At 35.9% G+C, this 20,384-nt stretch overlaps 2 protein-coding genes across 13 annotated transcripts in view; one reads left to right on the forward strand and one right to left on the reverse strand.

Moving 5' to 3' along the window:
- LRBA (LPS responsive beige-like anchor protein) overlaps positions 1-20,384 on the forward strand; it is a 746,530-nt gene that overhangs the window by 416,368 nt on the left and 309,778 nt on the right. For all 12 annotated transcript variants that reach the window (XM_055550583.1, XM_055550584.1, XM_055550586.1 and 9 more), the window contains exons 38-40: positions 4,409-4,533; positions 12,362-12,508; positions 15,027-15,163. In XM_055550583.1, coding sequence (XP_055406558.1) covers positions 4,409-4,533; positions 12,362-12,508; positions 15,027-15,163 — 409 coding nt within the window. The remainder of the gene's footprint in view (positions 1-4,408; positions 4,534-12,361; positions 12,509-15,026; positions 15,164-20,384) is intronic.
- MAB21L2 (mab-21 like 2) lies at positions 19,115-20,194 on the reverse strand. The gene has a single exon (XM_055550593.1). It carries the CDS (start codon positions 20,192-20,194, stop codon positions 19,115-19,117), a length of 1,080 nt encoding a protein of 359 aa, XP_055406568.1.

The raw sequence follows: 20,384 nt of genomic DNA on the forward strand, positions 1-20,384 counted from the left end.
GAGTCTACTTCAGTATCCATCCATTCAGCACTGTTAATTGGCTGATTGGATTGCCATACTTTCTCTGAGGAAAGCTAAAGTTTAGAGAGTCTTATAATTTACTTGTGGAAAACAATACATTTTTTATAGGTAAACCATTCAACTGTTAGAGGAAGATTATGGATTATCCCTTAGTTACTGATTCTCTGTTTTAATATTTCTTCCTTTTCAAAGTGATTCTCTTTTGGCTCATCCTTATTCATTTTCTTTAGTAGATCAAATCACTGTCCACAGTGGGCCTGGGAGGGGAACAAATAGCCTATCTATTGCTGCTTGAGTTGTATTTCCTTCTAAGATTTATTTCATCAGTCTATCTGATTTTGTTCTTGTAGAATAGAAAGTACATATTCTGTATATAAAAATGGCATTGTGTTACATTATGTAGCTCATAGCAATATGTTAAAGTTCTATTTGTACAAATACATATATGTGGTTTTTAAAAGAGTAGAAAGGTAATTAGATGACTTTTGCAGAGTCAGACATGACTGATGCAACTGAGCATGCACGCATGCTTATACTTTGAAAAAGACAGGCCTATGTTATCATTTTAATCTTAGACTTTGAGATTAGGCCAAAGAAAGGGGGAGAAATAATTAGAAAGAAACATTAGAACATTTATTTTCACCGTCATTATTTACACATGCACAGCTTTTCAAATACAGTATATTCCTGTTAGTCCAAGGTACTTGGAGCTTGTGTACTAACAGGTGACCTGACTACCAGACCTTTTATAGAGAAGGCTTTATTTCTAGATCTTATAGAGCCTAGGGTTACATCCTGAATTTGAGTGCTTTTTTGAGGATCTTAGTTTTAATTATTTGTAAAAATGGATATAGATGAGGTTTGTGAATGTGACATCATGTAGTACTAATGTAATTTTTTTGATGGATACAGATATATAGAGGTATAGGTATATAGTGATCTAGATGTATATTTATAAGTTCTCAGAATAAGTGATTTCTCATCTTATCCATGCTTGTATTTGGTTAGCAGTCCATTTCTGAATACATGAAGTCTTTTAAATTTTCCTGCCATACCATAGTGATAACTACAAAAATATATAACAACTTAGTTCATAAACTTAGGAGAAAAGTGTTGGATCAGTTTCCCAAATATGTCAGTTTCTTATCCTTTTTCCCCAAGAAGGAGATTTTGGAGAGGGAGTGTCAGTATTTCCTAAATAAGAGTGAAATCTTTATGTGAATAATCAAAAGATATTAAGTTGATGATTGAAACCTACACATTCCCCTTTCCAGTCATGTGTTAAACTGACAGATTGTGACTCATTTTCTCAGTGATAGAGCTTTATGCTGAGACTGTATGTTGTTGGAAGGAGCAAAGTTGGGACAAAACAGTGAATTTTTATGTCTCAGTTTCTTACTATGTAGATGACTTTAAACTTGCTAGTAATTATCCTTATCTGAAAGAAAAAATGAATATGACTTATTTTTTTCAAAGAACATATATTACTCTTAACAATCAGAAATTGGTTGATAAATGCTAATTTTTTTGAATGAGGCTAATAATGATTCCATTTTGAGTAAATTCCTTGAAGGTTTTTATTCTGCATTATCTGGAGAGACTTTAAAAAATGTACTGAAATTGTTGGTCTCTCTAACTGATTTTTGTAATCCATTCTGGATCTGTGATCTGAAATGAGTGATTTTGCTTTTGTCTGCAGACTAAATTGTTGTAACAGGGGGTAGACTACTTGTATTGAGAAGATATTCTGAGATGTAGTTTTCAGGATAGTGGAAAGATTATCATGCTGAGGTATAGATTTCTTCATTTTATTTGAATATATCTAAAGTATTTTTAAATTTTTGATAGAACGGTTACATTTGAAGACAGAAGTCCATAATTAGGGTAAATAAAACTTACCTTAAAATTTTTTCTACGATGTGCACAGCTTCTCCATTTCTAATACATCAGTGTTTCTGTTTCAGCCAAATGTCACCATTGTGACCATTATTTGTTACTGTTGAAGAGCTCAAAAATAAATATTATAGTTCTGTTTCCTCCTAGTTGTGGTTATTATTGTTACAGATATTTTCTTTGAGTTTCTTGAAAATTTGTGAATGATTTTATAATTCCTCTGCTTTTTCTACTGCTTAACAAAAATGATCACACACATGCTTTAATAGCCATCAGATTTGACTTCTTTCTCAAGTATTACAGAATCTATTGTTACCTAATTTAGTAACAATTTTGTAATAGCAGCTTAATATCTCTTATAATTTTAATTGTTATCAAGAAGAATGATATCGTTTAATTTGACTCAAAATTCAGAAGGATGGATGAATGACAAATTAATAATTTACCACCTTTGCATAATACTGAAGCACCGAATATTAGAAGGATTGATGGCAGAAAAGGTTAACAAATTTTAGCAGCTTTCATTAGCTTTACACCGTCATATGTTTGTGATGCTGACTGAAATAGGCTTTGTAGGAGATCTCAGTCTAGGGAACTAATTACTTGTGCCGATTGCTGCTCTGATGAATAGACCCTCATTGTATCATTCCCCTGAAGACGAGGAGCAGCCTGTGATTCACGACTGCATCCTGGCTGATATTTGATAATAATTTTAACAGATAAATGTAGGTGGGCAGAATGATGAAGTACCTATCCAAGCTCCATGACTATCAAAGCCATACACATAGCCATCTGTGTACTGCCTTTCCCCCACTATCCTAAGGAGAATTTTATTAATTGAGTTCAAACAACTGTTTTCTGTGTTTATATGTATTCTATAGGTATTTCTTATTTAACTTTAAATGCTATCATAATAATAGTTTTCATTTGAAGGGTAGACAGCAAAATAACAAGAACGAAAGAGGTTTTTAATTTTTTTCTCTTCGAGGACAACAGTTCTTACACATTTTTGTATTTCACTTAGATTACTTTATATTTACTCCTCTTTAGGCATGAACAAAATCGACAAAGGAAATCTTTGCTGTTTCCTTGTCTCCCCAGCATTCTCATGAACAGCATAGGATTCCTATTGTTTTTTTATGAATGCTTTCATTAATCTAAGCTAATTTTTAATTGGTGAAGTACTTACTTACAAATCCATTTTGAACTTTTAAAGGTAGCCTCTTTAACCATCAAAATATGGATAACTTTTACGTAGGTATTTTGGGACTGTCAGTTGGTCAAGGCTACTAATTTGTCAAAGGTGACAGGTACAATTTTATTAGCTCATGAAATACAAGTGAGGTTTTATTTTGCATTAGTCATTTTTTTTGCAGAAGCTTTGATTATGAATTTTAAAATTTCATTATTGAAACTTACAGGTTTTCATGTTGTATGTCTCTAGTGTAAATATATCCTGCAGAGATTTTTTTTTTAACTGTAACTGAAAAAACTTCATATTAGTGTTTTCCTTAGAAAACATTTTTCAGCATGCTAGATCATGATTAGTTAATAGAAAAGAAAGTTGACATTCATATATTGCCATGTAAAAAGATCTACATAATTGGGGAAAATAGAGTGGAACTTGAATTGAGTGAACCCTTTAAAAAATACATTTCTAAAAGTATGCTTTTGATACAGCAATTATTGCACATCATATACCATGTAGTTTTTAATTAAATATAAAAACAGACTACATAAAACAGAAATCCAATCTGATTTGCTTGAAAATAGATTGCTATTTCACTCTATAGGAATGGTTTATTTAAAAACAGTAAGTGGAAAAGAAATGCATTTTCTTGTGTTGTTCTAAGCCTCAGGGGCTAAATGTAATGAATATTTTAAGAGATTATTTTAATTAAATTCCTGCACATCTAAACAGAGTAATATTTTATTATCACATACATAACCATGTAACTGAGATATTCATTAAAGTTAACACTTTCTGGACCAAGAATTCATGGTATGATTTACTGACCTTGTGCAAAAAGGCACAAATTAGGAAGAAAAATGAAGGGGGACAGACTTTGATTAATATAGGTAATGCTATCCCATATTTATAATAGCCTTTTCCCTATTCTGGTTTATAAATGCAGCCACAGAGAAAGGTGCCCTGCTGAGGCTGAAATGAGGCTGAAATCAGAGCACATGCCACTGGAGTGTGGGGAAACTGATCACACTGTCAGCAATTCATTTCAAAATGATGTATTTAGTGCTCATTTCACCTTCCAAGAAAAAGGAAAAGGAGTTCCTTAGACTGGAAGGTGATATTGTTATTTTCAAGGACATACCTAAGTTAAAGATTGCAGAAAGGGGAGTGTGAGGTGGAGGGAGAATTAAGAGGAATGGGAGGGAAAAAAAGGCAGAGCAAACAAGGAGAGCTTTATGCAGAAATTCAGTGCTACCACGCTGTTTGATAATTGCTAACATATGTGGCTTCTCTGTTTCATTGTAGTCGTCCTCGTGAGTTCTGGCGCCTCGACTACTGGGAAGATGACTTGCGGCGCCGGCGACGATTTGTGCGTAACCCTCTAGGATCGACACATCCTGAAGCGACACTAAAAACAGCCGTGGAACATGGTCAGTGTGTAAACCACTCCTTGCCAGTAGCGAGCAGCAGGTACAGTACTTGGTAATGAAGAGCATAACTTCATTATTACAAGGTACTGTAAAATGCTCCAGTGCCACGTTCCCCAGCTACTCACCCCGGAATCAGAAGTCAAATTCTTATAGTTAGTGTAGGGTCCTATTAAATTATGGTGTCAAGTGGATTTATTTATTATGTTGCACATGCAAAACTTACTTAACATAGACCCTTTGTTTCAGAGGAGGAGGATAAAATATTTCTCCTTTTAAGTGACATACTCAGCTTTGAGTGAATTAATCCAGGACGTCTGTCTTAAATCCATGAATATCAGAAAGACAGCATTTACAAACCAAATAGGTTTCCAGGTCTTGTTGGATGTGTATGGTTTTCCCTCAATCATGGTATTTTAGCATGAGATTATGAAGTGGGAGAGATAGTAATAAACGTCCAAGTGCCTCAATACTTTCTGAGCCTTGATTTGTAGATGGTTGTGATAGATGGCTCCTGGAAAAAGAAGAGACATTATTTTCATATGTTCCTGTTCTGCATCATCTTGTTATCAGAACTTAACAATTTTTCCTTTTTTGATATAATGCATAGCACAGTGATTCAGTTGAGGTAGAAGCCTCACGAGCAAATTGGGAAAACTGAAAAAGTCCTTTGGACTTGATAATATATTGTCTTTGATCATAGGGTTTCTACATAGGTTTTGTAATTTTTGAAAGCCAATTAAGTTTTGTTGGTTAAGGGGGGAAATGTACCCACTCATATTAAATTGTTTTTGATTTTATAAAATAAAAATTGGTTAGTTTTTAGTAAGATGAGAAATAGTTCTGATTTCCCTTCTTCGGGGTATTAGTTTAACATGCAGCAGCTTATGGTTAAATGATAATATGTAATGTCCAAAATAAATGTTAAATTACATTCAAGAAGGATATTAAGAATTTAGATTAAAAGTCTGTGATCTTAGGTTTGGCCTCAGTCAGGCAGCTTAACCTCTTGCACTCAGCCTTAAAGAGCCATTTCTGGAAGAAAATGTCCACAATATGTCATCAGATACAACACCAAATGTGACATCAGTCCTTTAAAATAAATGATCATACAGAGAATAGTCAATAACAAAGTGATCTTAAAGCAATAATAGTCGCAGGGCCCTACATCTTCAACTACAGGAGGTGGAGAAGGAGAAATAAGATGTAGAATTAATTAGGCCACTTTTGGTTTTAAGGTTCAAGTGCTTTTTATGTAGTGCTATGAATTTCAAGAGTTTTATACATATATTTTTTCTTCTTTCATTTGGTTTTGGCCTTTTTTTGTTTTAGTTAATAACTCTTACACTGAAAAAAAATTAGCCTTTTGCAGTTTTATTCTTCTCTCAAAAAGATGTTGCCATGTGCACTTAAAATTTAATAAGTATCTTTCTTATTAATTTTCATTTAGCATTCAGTTGTGAGTTCTGAAGTCTATGAATGACAGTAAAAATATTTTTATGAAAAATTTTCCTTTTCTATCTGGAGGGGGGGGCCCTGTTTTCTAAAATTGCATATAGGCAAACTGTTAGTACTTTATTGTGAAAGAAATAGCACTAACTGAATTTAAAATTTGTTGTACAGAGCTTATTAAAATCAATTGATCAAAAATAGTACATTGAACCACTTTGGGGAGCCATAGGATATTTTATAATGAGTAAATTTTAATTTTGTGGTTGAATTTTAACTTTTCAAATAACATTATGTCAACTTTTTTAATGCTGAGTCAGATGTTTTTTAAAAGATGTTTGTTAGCAATGCTTACTGTCATTTAAGACTTAGAATCCTATTTAGAAGTAGATTTCACTCCAGTTAGTCTAAATAGTAATTGAAAGGTTAACATAATGTTATCTGTGTTTTATTATGCATTTTTAAATTAAGAGAGAAGTAAAGTTTAGCATTTTATGTAATTCCATTCTATTTGGTAATACTTTATCCTAGTTTCATAATGATTGATATTTAAAGGACTGAAAGATTAAAAATATATATTTAAACCTGAAATATATTTTTAAAAACTAACAGAATGTGTATTATGTAGTAGATGCTTCCAATTAAGAAGATGTTATATTTTATATAACTTTTTAAAAAAAAGGTAAAAGCTCTAGCTAATCAAATATTATATATTATAAAATTTTAAATAATAATGATTAGTCAGTTTTGGAACTCAGCACATAGATTGTAGTTTAGTATTGTTTGATGTCTGTGCGATTTATGCCACTGTATTAGGTAAGCAAAGAGCTTAATTTTTTGATGTTTTATTAATTGGAGTATCTTTTAGTTCACATTCAATTTTAGTTTTGTATTAATTATAAAGCTCTTTGTTTTTTTAATCCTAACTTAATTACAGTAAGGAAGCTAATAAAAATAAATATTGATATATTAAGAATCACGTATGCAAAACAACATAGTTAATGTGATCAAAATGCAGTTGAAATCATAGAATTTATTGTGGATGAACACTGTGCTTCAATGTTGAAGTCAAAGAATTAAATAGATTTTCCTGAAGATAGTATGTCACTTTCATGCTCTTTTATGACTTCTCACTTTTATTTGTAATTTAACTAAGGAGATAGGACATTTTGAAAATGCACAGTCTTAAAATATCACAAACTATAGTACTATTATTAAAAGAAGATATCTAAATAGAAATACTGTTGGCGATTAGTTATGTATTTTAGCAGTAGGAGCCATCTTTTTTTATAGATTGATTTGATTTGAAGGAAAGCCTCTGGTGTAAGGGTGGCAGAGTAAATACCTGAAGAGTGATGTTCTCTGTTCAGGCGATCAATACCAGCCCCATGACTCTACTTCTGGCTACCTTCTAGTTAAAAACAAATTTTTTAATTCTGACAATTTAATTGCCCTTCCCAAGTTCACATTAACTTGCTTGGGGAAAAGGGCTTTAGGTAATTTTTCACAGAGAGACCCTCCAAAGTGGTTATTTATAAAAGTCATTTTGTAATGGGAGATTTCTTTAACTTTGTAGAAACTGAGTCATATTTTAAAATTAAAATTAATACTTCCTCTTATGATGAAATATTCTTTATAAAAACTAGCAGCAGGAAGCAGAGGTGGGTATTTGATTTTTTGAGGGCATTTTCTCCAATTTTGTAGTTTTAAAATTTATCAGAAATCAGTTGTAATGATTTGTAGCTTTCTCCTAATGCACAGAGACCAGTCTGTCAGTTATTTATCATCAGAACATTTTAGATCTGAAAAGAACTTAAAGCTAAAGTCTAGTCTGACTTTATTCTTTACAGATAAGGAAACTGAGGAAACAAAAGTCCAACATACTTCTTCGTAGATACAGAGCTAAATCCCAGGTTAACTGATGGCTCATCAGATTTTCTTATCACTCTGCTGTACTGTCTTCTAAAATTCATTGTTAAATATAATGGAAATTTTATATTCAAAGACATGTAAAAAATGTTTTAAATGGTGGAAAGCTTTGTTTTAATTCAAATACTAAAACAGTTTAGCACTAGAATCCGATTGCATTTAAGACATGTTTATTTTGTAGAGAATTTGCATACTAATAGAAGTATATGAGTATTTTACATAGTTTTACAAGTGTCTTGTAATCACATTTACTGATGCAAGCAACTCATCTGATTTTCTAGGGGTGACAGACCATGTAAAGACTGTAAATCATGTCATTCTCTCATATCTTCAAATAATGCCAGATATTATTGCTTCTTTTTTTAGAATAAACATATATTAGATTTTCTGTCTAAAGCTTTTGAGAAACCCATGTTGGACTTGGCTTTTTCTCCTAATTACACTTTGTCGTTTAACTAACTTTTCTAGAATAAATTTTATTGACTTTGGAAATTGCATAAACTATAAAGGGGAATTAGTTTAGGACAGTAGTTGAATATAAGATATTCTTCATGTGTCCTGTTCAGAATCAACAGTTATGGTATCCACTACACATCACACTAAGTGGATACTCATATTTATTTTATGTATAATTAAGGTCACTTTGTTATACCAGTCATTATCTTTCTTTTTTAATTAACAAAGTGGCTAATTCTTAATGTATAAATCTCTTTTACCGTAATATGGACTATTGATAATTCCAGTTTACTAGAACAGTCACTGGACTTTTAAAAAGAGATTATATATCATGGATAGAACAGTATTCTATATTCTTTTCCTGTTTTAATTTTACATGGCTCGTCTGTGTTACCTAGATAAATCAACTCATGCCCAGAGGTAGCTCTGAAGAACTTGAACTTTACATTTTGAGGACCAGCTTTTCTCTGAGCCTGCTCATTGCTTGTAGCCCCAGTGAATCACATGTTTCAAATAAAACATTTTTTACAGATTTCTGCAGTTTTATGTAGCAGTTGCAACTTAGTTATCAAGTTAGGATAAATATTAAATCAGAATAAGATATGAGATTAGTGAAGGCAGTTTGTTGATAGTGAAATGAAAAATTTAAACAGTTGTCATGTGTTTTAGTAATTTTATTAACTAGAAAAGATGTGAATCAAGCTTTAAAATTGAACCAAAAGTATATTTTGACTTCATCCAATTAAACTTTTATACAAGTGTAGGATACACTCACGGAAGATATTAAAATAATTGATTCTTGTTTTAATGGTTGATTGAGTATAAGACAAATGAAAGTTAAAAGCATACTTTTCCCAGCACATATAAACATGATAATTATCTTTTATTTTATGCTTGGGACAGTTTTGTTCTAATTTTGAGGGGGGAAAAAGTTCTTTAGTAGAAAGCTATTAGACCACTGAGAATTGAACAGCAGCGCATGTGGTGTGTATTAGAGTACTGTTGGTAATTTTACTGCTGCTAACTTAAAATCCTCAAGGGGGAGTTAATTACAGGAAAACCATTCTAAATATCAGTAAGCTGCATATTTTCCGTGACAAGAGCTTTTTCAGTTGAGGTTGAACAATCCCAGAATCTGAGCTTGTAAAAATAAGTAAATAAATAAATTAAAGTGGTGTTTGTATGTGTACAGTAGAACTATAGTGTTTTAAATTTTTTCTATAAAATTTTATTTAATTCAGAAGTTATTGTGTCTTATTTGTTGTCAGCATGATGAGAAACATATTTAAAATTTTAAAATTTCAGTTGGAAGGGATAAAAGGTTAAAGTTAGTAGTCATTTAAATGAATGTAATTTATTTACTGAGCTATTTTAAACCATTGCATATGGCCACTGATGCGTCTTACAGTCATTTCATTTTTTGTAAATGTTTTCATATCAAATTTTTTTTTTCCTTCTTTCAAATAAGGTTGGTATACTTCAGAACATGTATGGCAGTAATCAGAGAAAGTAATGAGTGAGCTGTTGAATTTAGTTGTTTCGGATTTGTTGGGCCTATGTTCATCAGATTTAGGTTTGGAAATGAATATGTCTTTATTCTGTACTTATTTCTTATGATTGTGACTTAATCTTTTAAAATGCATTATGGGAAACATTAGATTTAGTGAACCAACCAGTAAATTATGTATACATTCATATTTGTACATTGATTATTTTCATATTCTCTGGCATAGTGGTTAGAAGCCCAGATTCTGGTGTCACAGGGACTGGATTTGATTCCTGACTTTACTTCTCATTAACTGTGTTGCCTTGAGGAAGTTATAAAACCTCTCTGAGTGTGTTTGCTCACGTGAAAAGGAGAATTTAGCAGAAGGCATATGAGAATTAAATGAGTTAAATGTTTAAAGTGCTTTTGAATACTCTTCGGCATATGATAAGTGTATTTCATTTTAGCATTATTATTATTATTTCTGTTTTGAAGGAATTATGCATCCAGGAAGTGAGAATGTAGCATACTGAGTTTGTGCTAAAATTCTTGACTGGCTACTGTTAATTTATTATAATTTACTTCATAACAGAATACAGATGATGATGATTTTTCTTGTGTTTCTCTGTGACTAATTTATTTTTAGTAAAATTGATAGTAAGTTGAAAAAGATCTTGTTAGCAATGTTTGTGATTTCAAGGTATGGAAATACAAATGCTGCAAATATAAACAATGATGTAAAAACTTATACTCCTATTTTCCAAAAAAAATAGTGGTTTTTTGGTATGTTTCTTTATCGTATTTAAGAAAATAGAGCCATTTTAATATATACTTCTAAGTTCTTTTCAATTATTGAGACCTTCATATATTTTTACCATACTATGCTATATGTGGGTGTGAGAGAAAATAAGATTTTATTTATCCATAGGGGATAATCAATACTAAACAGAGAAAGCTTCTTCCCATGACTTTCTTATTTAATAGAAAGCTCCTGTATTCATTTAAATAATGTCGTAAATATTATATGTAAATGTTAAACATGGTGAACTCACAATAAATATGATAAAAATAAACTTTTACCTTTAATATTATCCATAACCATACCTATTAAACTCAAAGAAGCCTTGCTTTGTCTCATTAACCAGTTAGGACACATGCAGTTTAACTGTTTAGAATAAATTCTATAGATAAACATTTCTTCAGACTGAGTGCTTTATCCTGTATCTGGGTTTGGAGCCTCGTGTCTCGGCAGGTATTGCAGTGGAGCAAAAAGCCTCTCCATCTGATTGCTGTCAGTAGCTGCTGCCTGGTGGAGCAGGTGCTTTTACCTCTCAGGTCTCCTGGGTGGAAACCGGGAATGTCAGTCACATAGTGAGGATTCTGAACTTTCCCTTATGTGACAACTATGAGCTTTAAAATATCCCAGTCCGGAAGTTAGTATCTGTTTTTGTGTGTTTCTTAAGGAGAAGGCTGCTCAAAGTGAGGGGAGTCATCTTGGAGGGTTACAGGGTTTTGAGCTTCTGCGCGGACTCTTTCCAGCTGCCCTCCCGCTCGTCTCCCTGGGTCCGCCACTGGCTATGGGAGCTCTGCAGAGCTCTCTCGGTGCTGTTCCCTTTCCTTCCTTCCTTCCTTCCTTAGGCTGCCTCGGCACTGTGATTCTGGCGGTTCTGGCGCGGCTGCTCTGCACAGGCTGCTCCAGTTTGGGCGGTGTGAGGCTCCTTGCCCAGATGCCTCTCATCGCGGGCTTTCTGTTATGTTTGCCCCTGGGGCGTCTTAGCCCTTTAGTTTAAACACATGGAGGAGGTAGTGTTTGAGCCTCCACTTCGTTTCCACACTGCCTTGCTCTTGGATATTTGTGTAAGGGCTGCAGCAGGGGTGTGGCAGGGGTGAAATGTATGGAAGGTCGGTGTGAAGGAAAAAGGGCGGATGGAGGGAGAGGAAGAGCCTGCAGTTTCTGGGAGCTGCTATGGCTTTATTAGCATCAGCCATGGCCTCAGAAGCTGGCCTGGATCCTCATTGGCTGCGAATAGCTCTCGGCCCTAAACCCTTCTTATTTCTGGATTCTCCTTCACAGCCACTCCCCCACCATTGCAGAATGTTTGTGGGTATAATATTTTTCACAGGAATAAATCAGTCTTCCTTTTTTTTTCAGTGTTAAGCTGGTATTGTTTCCAAAACTAGGTTCTGATTTTTTTCTACTAACAAAAAAAAAGTGCTGTTATTGAACCCTCTTCTGCCTTAAATATAAGTAAACAAATGGTTCAGTGAGCAGTGCCAGGGTCAGATTTAATGGGATTAGGGTGCTTGTTCAAGGTAACGTTAGACTAGGTTTGGGGAATCACGGTTGTCAGAAGGAACATGTGGGCCATGCCCATCATTTTCCCCACCCTGGATGATGCTGGGTAAAAGGAGTGACCATCTTGGCCACCTCTCCTTACCTCAGTTCCCTGCCCCTCTGCCACAGGACTCTTCCCAGAGTTGATGGACAGCTTTGTTTCCTTTTCATTTCAGCTGCAGATGAAGATATTCTTGCTAAAGGAAAACAGTCCATCAAGAGTCAGGCTTTAGGAAATCAGAACTTGGAAAACGAGACCCTCCTGGAAGGCGACGATGATACTCTATCATCCATGGATGAGAAAGATTTAGAGAATCTCACCGGTAAATTCAGTGGTTGTGCACATACTTCAGCTAGCTCTGGTCCAAGAAGCATTTAATTACTTACTTTTCCAGCTGTGACTGCTAGGACTACCAGCTTTGCACCCACAATTACATTAAATGAAGACTGTTTTTGTTCTTCTAAACATTTTCCCCCTCATCTTCAATACTGTATCCCCGTCACTCTATTCTGTTCATTCTCTTTACCCTACTCATCTTTTTCTTTGATGAATAATCTTTACTGAGAAAGAATAAAAGTGTAAAGCAGCAACAACAAAATTGCATCACCCATCTAATGGAAGTTAACCTAATCTCTACAAAATGAGAGCTATAAGTAAAATTATGGCAATTGCTTTGTAAATAAAGCTTGGAGGCAGATGAGCTATTTGCTTTGATATACAGATCTTAAGAAACATGCTGCATATACATTTAACTCTCTCAAAAAAAATCCATTTCAAGAATGCTATGGCTTTTCACAGGATTCACATATTTTACCTGATGTAGGAATTTTTGATTTGTGCTCTGCAGATTTTCAGTTTTACTTCCCTTAAGGGAAAAATTCTCTTGTTTAGCTTGAAATTTTAGTCATTCATTAAATGGCTTTTTTTTTTTTTTTTTTTAGTGCCCGAGACTATGTCCCTCAAGGAGGAAAATCTGAAAGATTCTAGAACTTCTATAGATGAAAGTTATATACCCTTCTATTTTGATAACTTTACATTAAAAGGAATGAAAAAATCTTTCATTTAGTGACATATCTGCAACCATGCAGTGAATGATAATGAAAAGCAAAAATATGATGGTATCTTCCCTGATGGCCATAAATCTCTTTGTAAAGTGAAATAAAATTAATTGGAGCATACTGTTAAGGGGTTTGGGGTGGGAGTAGAGAGGAAGGTGTGCGCTGCTATTCTCTAGTCTCTTCCTTTGCATCCATTTACCCATTTCCTCCTCCTTTATTTTGCCTCTATTCTTGCTACTAGTAATACATTCATACAGTAATAGAGGTGAAAGGGGAGTTTAATTATATAATCTTGACAATGGCAATAGGATTAAGAAGTAATCCACACTAATAAAGTGGTGTGGGTTAGAAATGAAGTGGAAATTGTCAGGGGTCTTCTGTAGGACCTAGGCTGCCCCAGCTCCTGCAGCTGTCTGCTTACCCTGTAATTGAATGTCTGAGAATGATTGAAAAAATGTTATTTCTTCTCAGGATTACATGCTAATGTACGGAGGGCAAAGGAGACAGCAAAAGAACACATAGCTGCTTATTTCATCCATTTATGGGGATGAGCTTTGGGAAATCATGGCTGTTCTGCAGTTATCTGCTGCCCATCTGCAAACACAATGTATTTGTACATTGGGAATAGAGGGCAAAACCTGCTCTGATCTCCGCAGAGCATCCCTCCTATTGTCCTGCTGGCACACATTAAGATTGATGTGAGATTAAGGACCAACACCCTTCCAACAATCGATGGAAATGCCAATTCATCTGAATTTTGAAACACTTATTCACCCATTGATTACCTGAATAGGTGTACCTTGTTTGTAGGCACTATATTAATTCAAGACTATAAATGCCAGTCTTGTCTTGCTTTTTTCTTCACCTATAGGATTTTTCCAATGAGGAATTTACATGGAATTTCAAAACCTTGCTATATCTTTCGCTACATAAGTATATAGATGTATAATCGTTATTTTTAGTCCTTATTTTAGGTTTGGCTCTAATATACTTTATGCTCTTCTATCTGTACTGAATCCATTGTTTTCAGTAGCAGGCTGATTTGTCTCTTTGATAAGCCCTGTGGAGATTTGATTATTCCAATAAAAATTCATTCACTTGGAAACCCACCCTCCAGCTGTTTACTCCCAGAGTCCCCGAACTACACTAATATTAGATTTGGACGCATTGAACAATATTTAACAATGGAAGGGCAGGCTTAGAAAAGAAGTATTTTCCCCAGTTTTTTATGGGGTAAAGTTGTTATGGAAGAGGTTTTGTGTCAACCTGGCACACAATCTTTATCAGATAATATGGTTTAACATTTCTCACTTCACTGATAAGCTGGTGATCTTTTTATAATCATGCCTCAGCCAAACGCTAAGCTAACCTCTGGCCTTGGGAACCTATGGAGCCTTCTTTGCTCCTAGTTGTTGTTCCATGTTGTTTGATAGCCCGAGGCTTGTTTTCTAAATGGAATGTGGATGGACTTACTTAGGCAGAGTCACCTTCTAACCAGGAGATTAGACCAAAGCTTGGCAGACTCCTTATAAAATAATTGCTTCGTAGTTTACTGTTATGATTAACCGCCTTTTATATATAGATTTCTTAATATGAGAACCCTAACTTTGCATTTTCAGCGGGAGGTTTGGGGTGGACAGAATTTATAAGTGTAAAAGGGGTTGGCAGGCAGTTTGCTAGAGGAGAAAATTTAAAAATTATATGAAATTTCTGCCTGAATCCACTTGATTTTTTGAAAAAATGTCACTCCAACTTGTCCGGCTTGTCTTTTCCTTTTGGCAGGTCCTGTTAGCCTGAGCACACCAGCTCAGCTTGTGGCCCCCTCTGTTGTAGTAAAGGGCACTCTTTCTGTCACCTCCTCCGAACTCTATTTTGAGGTGGATGAAGAAGACCCTAACTTCAAGAAAATCGACCCCAAGGTGAGAAGATGAGGAGTGGGTTTCCTTTTTATGGAATTTTTGTTTTTCTTATGATGGGATGGTGGACTGCTGTTGAGTAAGACTGGCGTTAGTAAAATCTGAGAGAGATAGTTTGAATTTCTTGATGAATTGCTTCTGCCTGTATGCACGACAACTATCTCTTTTAGCTTATGATTCCCTTACCAGCTAGTTACATTATTGAAGTTCATTTAGATTCAGAAACAATTTCCATTTAATTGCATTTATCATTAGCTCATTCTGGGGTGGGGGAAGAACCTCAGGGAATATCGTCTATAAAATATATTTTGCCTCAAAGGGTCCAGGGTGAATTAAGCTACACAATTCAGTGAGATTCAGAGTTAAATTATTTTGTTTAGCCTTTATATTTTCTGGATATAATACCAATATATCACTCTCCTTGCTTTGTCCACATGACTTACTACTCTGTCGTGCACGCAAGCATGGCTTGTGTGCGCGAGATACCTCTGTTTCCCATTACCTGTAGTTGATTTTACAAGGCGCTGCATAATTTCCTATTCTTAAATGAAATTGTAATTTCCCCTTTAAAATGTATTTCTGATTACTTTTCAGACCTTGGCAACTTTATTTTACTAAGAGACATTTGTAGCACAGCCGTAAAGCCAAAATTAGGTTTATTTCATGCAAGTGAATGGTAGAATTTGTTCTGAGTCTCTTAAAAGGAGCAAAGTAAGTAACCTGTAGAAAGAGAAGAGGCTTTTAAAAATGGAATCCTTTCTTTTACAGGCTGTTAGTGTGTGTTATGTGTGGTATATGTCCACACACATATATGTGTATGTTTTTCTTGAGTTTATTGGTAGGAAATTCTTTGAACTTGTAAACATCTGAATTATTAAAATTTAGTGACTTAGAAGAATTTCAAAGTCATTCTTAATGAAAATGTTATAATTTTTTAAAACTTTACAAATCATCTCTTGTCTTATGCATGTTTATAGCCTTTGGGTTCAGCATTGCTGCTTTTATTAAGATGGGACTTGGTAGGCTGTATGAAAGGAAGTCTGTGCTGGAACTGATTGTTTTGAGTTTGAGAATGCAGCTAATCCAATGTAGAGAAAACTTTAATTCTGAAATTATATCAGCTAGAAAAAATTTCTACTTTGTTATATGGCTGAAATGTCTGAAAACCTGTTTCAGCTTTTCGGAAAGGAAAGTAACCAAAGTTACCCAAACTCTCTAATTTATAGTAATTTGTGAGTGTGAAAGGCCAAAATTTAATTCAAAATATTATGTTTTGGGACATACATGGCGTAAAGTCTAAAATGTGATTTATTTTTAAAGTATCTAATGAGTTGTCCTTATTGTTAAAACCTCTGCCAATCTTTATGGTTAGGCTCTTTGAAGTTATTGACTCCTTTTGGGGGAAGTTATAACTTCTATTTCTGTCTGATCTTTTTCTGTGCAGCATCATTAAATTATTTTTTCCCCTGCTGCTTGTATAATATAGGATCTTTGAGCCTAATCACAGACCTTGTACTGCTGCATCCTGCCAAATGTACAGAAATCAAAACTGTAGCTACTTTATATTAGTAAAATGTTTCAGCCCATTATTTGAAGAATTTTTGATTTTTATAGATGTTAGTGCTTTTTTAATTGAGGGACTGGAGTTTTTTCTTGTTGGTGATACCTGCATTACATTAAATAAGGATGGAAAAAAGATACTGAATTTGGGGGAATCTTTGCTTCTTAAAACTTTTTTCCTGGAACATTTGGGAGGAGACATGTCTAATGCTTTATATACTTTCGTGAGTAAAAAAATGGTCATTTTAAAATGTCATTTTTATCTTTTCAACTAAACACTGTGCCCTTACGTCATTTCTTTGTAAGTACTTTCTGCTTGCTTTGAAATTGTTCTTAAAAATCAGAACATTTTCCCTAGAGAGTAAATTCATCTGTGTTATTTAAAAAACTGGTATATATGCCTGACCTAGTTATTGTTACAGTGTTTATTCTGTGTCTGCAGGAAGAGAGACCTGAGAAAGGTCTAGTATAGGTTGAAAGAGTGGAGATGATTTCAGAACTGATAAAATTGAACTTTATATTTCTAACTCAGAACTGTTTTTTGCTATGGAATTTTTACCTGGGAATCTTAAAAACTGAAGCCTGCTTTACCAAGTGAACCAGGCACTAGAGCTCTGAGTAGCTTCCTTGTTTTCATCCATCTCTGCTATCCTGCTGCTCATCCCTCCTTACCCCGCCACCCCCACTCTGACTTCTTCCTCTGATCTTTAAAATTGCTTTGTAGAACATTTTTCTTTGTATCTCTCATTCATGGATTTTCTCAGTAAGTTGAAAACTGGGCTAATTCAAAGAATAAATTTTAAATATTAAAGGGCAAAATCTGACATATATTCAGTACCTGTGCCTTGTATTAGCATGTCTAGTGGAGTATACAGTAACCTCCAGCATAAAGAAGAACCTTGGGGATGCTTTCAGTTTTACTAATTATTTAATTTTGTAATCAGTTATTTCCTTGAATTAAAAAGAAACCTATGTTAAAGTTGAAATGTTGAGATGAATACATTAGAAAGGCAGAAAGAGGAGGAGCCTACTTATATGTAATTTTTCTTCGGTCATAAAAATAGTATGAAACAGTTTTTAAAATTTAAATTGCCTATAAGCTACTTCTGAATAATTCTGGGATTTGGATTCTAAAAAGATGATCATAGTTACAGCATTTATCATTAAGGCATTTAAAAACTTTAAGTAATTTATAAATCTGGATTGTTCATTTCACCATTTGCTGGGGAAAAGGAAAATTACTATATCCGTTTTATTCTCTTTTACTGTTGCTGATTTAATTGTTAAGTTTGTATTATTTAAAACTTGAAGAGAACAAATGATTGGAGGCTAAGTATTAACTCATTGTGTTAACTATTCAGAAAGGATCCATAAATGTTTCTTTTGTAATTCAGGCTTGGGATTTTTTTTTTCAATTATAGCGTAAGAGAGCAAGTCTCTTAATTTTTAATGTGAAAAAACTTTTTCTTTTAAAATTAGGATCAGAATTAGTTCTTCCATACAAAATCTGTTCTTTTTTCAAGTGTGAAATAAGATACTACTTTTAATATGAAAATCTACAGAACAAACATATAGTTGTGTAAAATTAATATTTTCCTTATTCTAAGTATCTTGGTGGAAACTTGAATGGTTAAATCTACAAAATGTTCTACATTTGTAAATTTTGCAGACTGGAGTTAAAATGGAAGCTTCTTGCATTTAGTTCCTCAAGTTCACATCTTTATATTATAAACTATAAACTGTGCTCTCACCTGCCTTCATTTAAGAACAATCCACAATCAGTCAATTACAATGTAAAGTCATATTTTTATTACTGTTTTCAACAAGACTGCTGCTTAGGGTGAGGGAAGAGGTGTGGGAGAAGGAGGGGCACATTTGACATTGGCACTGAGATACAGTTAACATCAGCAAAACTTTGTTTTTAAAAGAAGAATTTTACATATAATTAAATACTTTTTTTTTTTTTCACTTGGTGACAACATTCAGGCAACCCAAAACAAAGTGGGGAGAGTGGAAGAGGGAGAGGGAGAAAGAGAAGAGTGGGAGAGAAGGAAAAGGGAGAAACGACTATATTTTGATTTGAAAATGTACCTTGGGTTTCATTTTGTGGTGGCAAAGCCCGATTGCTTCTTTTGTGTGACCTTTTAAATTCACATTGTTTGGAAGAAAACGATCACTTTTGTGCAAGAATGTGATTTTGGTGGGGTGGTGGGTTTGCTCTCCTTTTTGTTTGCTTGTGAATTAAGGAAGTCTTCTGCCGGGTTCCGTTCCTCTTAGGTGGCTGACAGAAAAAGTTTGTGTCTGGAGTCCTCGCAGTTTGTCGCCGAGTTGTGTGTCTGTCGTGTGTTCGAGAGCATTCCCGTCCGTGTCGCTTTTCAAGCAGTCCCCAGCACCCTATAGTTTGTCCAGGCTTTTGGGATTGGTGAGAATTTCCCTGGCCAACCTCCAGGTCTGCTTGGCAGCGCTCTCCAGGGCCGAGTGGGGCTTGCCCTGGAAAAGGTCGAGGTTGGGCAGAAAGTAGTGGGGGCAGCGGCGGCACTGCAGGCAGGAGATGAGCTGCAGCAGGATGCCGTTGAGCCGGTCTCCGAGGCACGCCTCGTCCCAGTCCGTTTCCCGCGGGTGCTTCTCGCACTCGTACAGCAGCAGCGTCTTCATGTGGTAGTTGTTGAGCGGCTGGCCCGGCAGCTCCAGGTGGCGGTCCCGCAGCGTCTTCAGCACCGAGAGACACTTGTTTCGGCAGCCGCCCATCAGCAGACGGTTTTCAGCCTCCCCAAACTGGAGCACCCAGGCGTCGCTCTCGGCGGAGCTCTGCTTGCCGGTCAGCGAGTAGCACTCCTTAGAGAGCAAGTTGAACCCTTCGGCCTTGACCTCCGCCACCCGATTGGGGCCAGGCCAGGGGATGTGGGGCATCGGCCACTGTGCTGCGCTGCGGGGCCAGATACCGGTGCACTTGAACGCTGGAGTGATTTGCACCACGTAGCGCTCCCTGATGCGCAACTTGACCTCGCTGGTGTCCGCGATCATCTTGACCACATCCCGGTAGCTGCACTTGTCCACCGCCTGAGCCACCAGCGTCTGGAAACGGGAGCGGATCTTGCGTGCCGAGAGGTAGCCGGACGCTGTTATGAACTCGACCCAGAGAGACATGCTCCGCTTCCGCCCATCGCTCAGTTTGAGCACCGCGCAGCCTGGCAGCGAGCCGTCGTCCACGAAGTTGAAGACGCCCATCTGGTTTAGGTAGAGCACCACCTCGAATTCCGTGGGCGAGATGACCTCCAGACCCTCGTAGCGGGCATCGATCTCGCTCAGGGAGCTGATGAAGCGAGGCTCCTGCACCTCCACCTCCTTGAGCACGTCCGAGACCACCTTACAGACCTCTCGGATGGTCTTGGCGATGGCCGCCTTGCGCGCCTGGCAGCGCTCGGTGTAGTATTTATTGAGCTGGTAAACCAGCTTGGCCTGAGCGGCGATCATGTTGGGGCACAGGTCCGGGCTGTACACCGGCGTCTCGCAATACGTTGAGGGATCCAAGGCTCAGGCGCTGGTGGTGGCCCTGCGGCTTGCGAAAGAGGCACTGCGCTCCCCCTGAGCCCCACTTTCACTCTTGTTCCCACCTGGGCTGACTGGCTGATGCTTCAGCCGTCTAGCACTTTCTTTCCCCTCT

The sequence above is a fragment of the Bubalus kerabau genome, chromosome 16 (assembly GCF_029407905.1).
Source record: "Bubalus kerabau isolate K-KA32 ecotype Philippines breed swamp buffalo chromosome 16, PCC_UOA_SB_1v2, whole genome shotgun sequence".
Lineage (NCBI taxonomy): Eukaryota > Metazoa > Chordata > Mammalia > Artiodactyla > Bovidae > Bubalus > Bubalus kerabau.